The sequence below is a fragment of the Trichechus manatus genome, unplaced genomic scaffold (assembly GCF_000243295.1).
Source record: "Trichechus manatus latirostris isolate Lorelei unplaced genomic scaffold, TriManLat1.0 scaffold00503, whole genome shotgun sequence".
Lineage (NCBI taxonomy): Eukaryota > Metazoa > Chordata > Mammalia > Sirenia > Trichechidae > Trichechus > Trichechus manatus.
This window is the reverse complement of record NW_004444439.1, coordinates 50,136-54,405: the sequence shown is the minus strand read 5'-3', so window position 1 is coordinate 54,405 and position 4,270 is coordinate 50,136. Positions and strand designations below refer to the sequence as shown.

Below are 4,270 nucleotides of genomic sequence, written 5' to 3'. Positions count from 1 at the left end.
GCCTTCTGTCGGGACCAAACAGAACTACAAATAAGACCAGGAATAAAACATAACTCTGTGTCCTGAGTGTCTGGAACAGTGTATGGAAACTTTTCTTTGCTCAGTTTACAGGGTGGGGGCTGTTAGGGTATGGCTGACTCAACATGAGGTTCTTTCGAGTCATTCCAGAGGTGCCTTGGAAGAAAGGCCTGATGATCTACTTCGAAAAATCAGCCTTTAAAAACCCTGCATGGGGTCACCATGAGTCAGAATCAACTCCATGGCAACTGTTTATTTCTTTTTTATTTGGTTAACAGCAGGCAACCTGCATAAACTGTCTCTTTTATTACACTGAACCATAGTTAACTTTAGCTCATTACAAATTGTTGCCTCATTTATTTTTAATATTTATTTTATCCTAATTTTATTGTGTATTAATGTAGGCAAATATTTTTAGAGGTACTAGTTGAATAAAATAGAAAATGTCTATGCTGTCGTTTTCACAGAAAGTATATCAATTACATACGATGGTTTAACAGTTTTTCCTGGTCTTGTGAATAGATTGCAAAAGTGATTAAAAATAAAAATTATGTTTAATGCTAAAAAATCACTTTAGCCAGAAGATTCACCCATACCCCCCAACCCCACCCTACTCTCACTGACCAAATATTTAACTGAACTATGAACAGAAAAAAGTAAATTGTCTGGTTTGAGTTTCAGCTCTTAGTATTTCCTTTAGTTAGAAAACAACTAATTATAAAATGACACTCTTACTTTAGACACTTGCTCCCTCCACCATAAGAGAAAAAATGGATAATTCACAAAGTAAGTAATTGGCTAGAAACATTTGAAAGTCAGCTTTTATCCTACAGGTAAGTACTTGCCTCACTGCTGAGGAATGAGGCTTTCCAAGGAATTTCTTGAATTCTTCTTTGTCCCATTCTTGTTAGTTTTCCTTGAAAAAGAACAAAATAAATAAATTAAATAAGCATTCACTTTAGAGTAAAGATAAGCATAGTGACTCTGAAGAGTCAAGAAATTCTGTGGATGATAATTATCAAAATTCTTTTTTGAACGTAGTTCAAACTATTGCAAAATGCCTGATCTCCAGAACATCTAATGGAATTACAGCAGCTCACTTGCAGCTAAAATTTATATTTATACTTACAGTGAGAACATCTGAGGTTTAACTAGTTAAGAACTAAATGACAGGATGTTTGTAAAACCCCTAGTAGACAGCTAGTTACACAATTAAAGATAACTATTTAATAGAGTGGAAATGATTAAAAGGCCATGTTGTTTCCCAGGTTTGTATTTCTTCTTTGGGACTCTTTAGGCACATATAAACCCAAAGTAAAAGCAATTTTTACAGGCAGTGACCACTGGCATGGTGGCGATTGAATCCTCTTTCTTGGCAGACTTGGCAAAGATACATGCCTCTAATATATATGCCTAAGTTTGAAGTACTTGATCTGTTAATACTTGGGTAGAAATTTAAGAATGTTTTTTATTCCCCTCCAGGTGATAAAGTCATCCCGCTCCCTGTTCCCCAGTGTGGAAAATGTGCAGTTTGTAAACACCCAGAAGGCAACTTCTGCTTGAAAAATGAGTAGGTTTCTGATACTATCCTTGCACACCTAGTGAGTTTGCACGTCCCCTATGCTCCTGGCTTATGCCTTGTGTGTGTCTCTGTTGCACTGTACAGTGTGAGTGTACCTCGGGGGACCATGGAGGATGGCACAACCAGGTTCACCTGCAGAGGGAAGCCTATCCACCACTTCGTTGGCACCAGTAGCTTCTCTGAGTACTCGGTGGTGGATGAGATCTCAGTGGTCAAGATCGATCCAGCCTCGCCTCTGGAGAAAGTCTGCCTCATCGGCTGTGGGTTTTCTACTGGTTACGGGTCTGCCATCAATGTTGCCAAAGTAGGAATGACAACGGGCAATAAAACTAACTATGCTTAGACTGTTAGGACCAAAAGGGAAATATTTTCTCATAGGAATCAGGGATCATTCCTCAAAGCTTTGAGTAGTACTTTTCCCCTGTTCCCATAATAACACTGATATACTCCGTAGAAATTGGAGTGTCAAATACAGGTAGAAAAATGATCTCAGAAGAAAATGAGAGCATGTCCTAGAAAACTCACCTGCTTATCATAGATGAAAAAACTGCTGATAACTTAGTTAAGAAAAAGTAAAGTTTGCTTTTCAGTAATTATTTTTCTCTATTTGATCTTTTTGGAATTATTAAATTTTAGAGCTCGGAGCTCATTTAGTCTTTCATTCTACAAGAGCACCTACATGCATCAGGCACTGTAGGTTCTGCTAGGTTCTGAGCTGGCAAAGGTAATTGAAATGAAGGGTTTGCCTTTGAGAAGACTCTAGTCCACAGACCTCTTTCTCCCAAAGTTAGGATCAACAGTAAATTCCAAAGCCTTACCTGGTATACCTCCAAACCTATTGCCACCAACACGTGCACTCTGTGGACTCCCTGGAGAAAAGTAATGAAGACTCAGTGGAGCATTTATTCTTCTCCATTCAGGGATTTTACTACTACATCTCCTCCCATGCCATGAAAACACACACACACAAAAACCACACCACATCAGAAACCTTTTCCCTAAAGATTTGGAAACCACAATCTAGTACACCTATTCCTCACTTATCGACGATCTCGTTATCTGACATCTCACATTGATGACAATAATAAAAAATCTACTGTCCATCTATTTTGTGCGTTAAAGACGAACGTTTGGCAGTAACAAACGTTGAGGTGTGAGGTGAGAGTAACTCTGGCTGTGATGGTTAAGGTTATGTATTAACCTGGCTGGGCCCTGATTCTCAGTAGTTTGGCAGTTACATAATGATGTAATCTGGTCATTATGTAATGATGTAAACTGACAGTTTTGTAATGATTTAATTTGGCAGTTACGTAATGATGCAGTCATCCTCCATTTTATGATTTGATTTGGTCATTCCTCATTTTTGCATAACACCAACTTTGCACAATGACCTGCTGTTTGGAAACTAACCATGTCGATAAGTGAGGAGTGGGTGTATAATCTCTTCACTTTTATAATTATATAAAAATGGGGCTCAGACACATAAAGCTTTTTGCCTTAAAGCTTATAAGTGCTTAGTCTTAGTACTGAGACTAGAGTATCTTTCTCAACATTCCTCCAGAGCATTAAATCATGCTTCTTAATTACAAGTACTTTTAAATAGCAGTTGTACGCCTTGTATTTTTCTCAGGGAAGTGGACAGTGGTGTTCTACCTTCCCTAGCATTTGATGAATGAACAAGTAAGTAAATAAAAATCCTTAATGGATACTTATAAGGAGATTACTTGGAAAAAGAGGAACATTTTACTTACATTGAAGGCTGCCTAAAGAAGATGAGGTTTATTATAGTCCAGAGTCAATTTTAAGCCTATCGAATGTATCTTTTCCAAATTTCTGTGACTTTAACATTAAGGTCCCTTGTGCAACTGCAACATCTATTTGAGCAGGTGGCCTATGTGAACACAGAGCAGAGGCTGAGATCAATGATAATAATGAATTTTATTTGTTATTAGGATGTAGACAACATTTTCTTTAAATTATTGTTCATTGTGAAGTGATACTCGTGAGGAGTGTGTCTCTTAGCTCAAGTAGATACAAGAGACTAGACGCATCTTCTGTCTGGAGGTGAGATGGGAAGGCAGAGAAGGTTAGGAGCTAGTTGAATGGACATGGGGAATCGGGGGTGGAAGGGAGGAGTGTGCTGTCACAATATGGAGTGAATAATAAGAGTCACAAAATAATGTATGCATAAATTTTTGTATGGGAAAAAATAAAAAATAAATTATTGTTCATTGTTGTTGTTGTTGTTAGGTGCCAACCAGTTGGCTACAATGCATAGTGACCCGATGTGCCACAAAACCACACACTGCCCAGTCCTACGCTGTACTCACAGTAGTTGTTATGCTTGAGACCATTGTTGCAGCAACTGTGTCAACATATGTTGAGGGTCTTCCTTTTTTTCGCTGACTCTCTACCAAGCATGATGTCCTTCTCAGGGAGTAGTCCCTCTTAATACCACACCCAAAATTTGTACGAAAAAGTCTCACCATCCTTGCTTCTAATGAGCATTCTGGCTGTACTTTTTCCAAGACAGATTTGTTTGTTCTTCTCTCAGTCCATGATATATTCAATATTCTTTGCCCACACCATAATTCAAAGACATCAATTCTTCTTCAGTTTTCCTTATTCATTGTCCAGTTTTCACATGCATATGAGGTGACTGAAAACACA

At 38.1% G+C, this 4,270-nt stretch overlaps 1 protein-coding gene across 1 annotated transcript in view; it reads left to right on the top strand.

The window, feature by feature from the left end:
* LOC101356450 (alcohol dehydrogenase 1-like) overlaps nucleotides 1-4,270 on the top strand; it is a gene marked incomplete at both ends in the record, with an annotated part of 13,026 nt that overhangs the window by 1,434 nt on the left and 7,322 nt on the right. Inside the window, 4 exon segments of the mRNA XM_012559973.1 lie at nucleotides 1,192-1,210; nucleotides 1,270-1,290; nucleotides 1,444-1,588; nucleotides 1,685-1,904. Of these exon segments, the coding sequence (XP_012415427.1) occupies nucleotides 1,192-1,210; nucleotides 1,270-1,290; nucleotides 1,444-1,588; nucleotides 1,685-1,904 (405 nt within the window).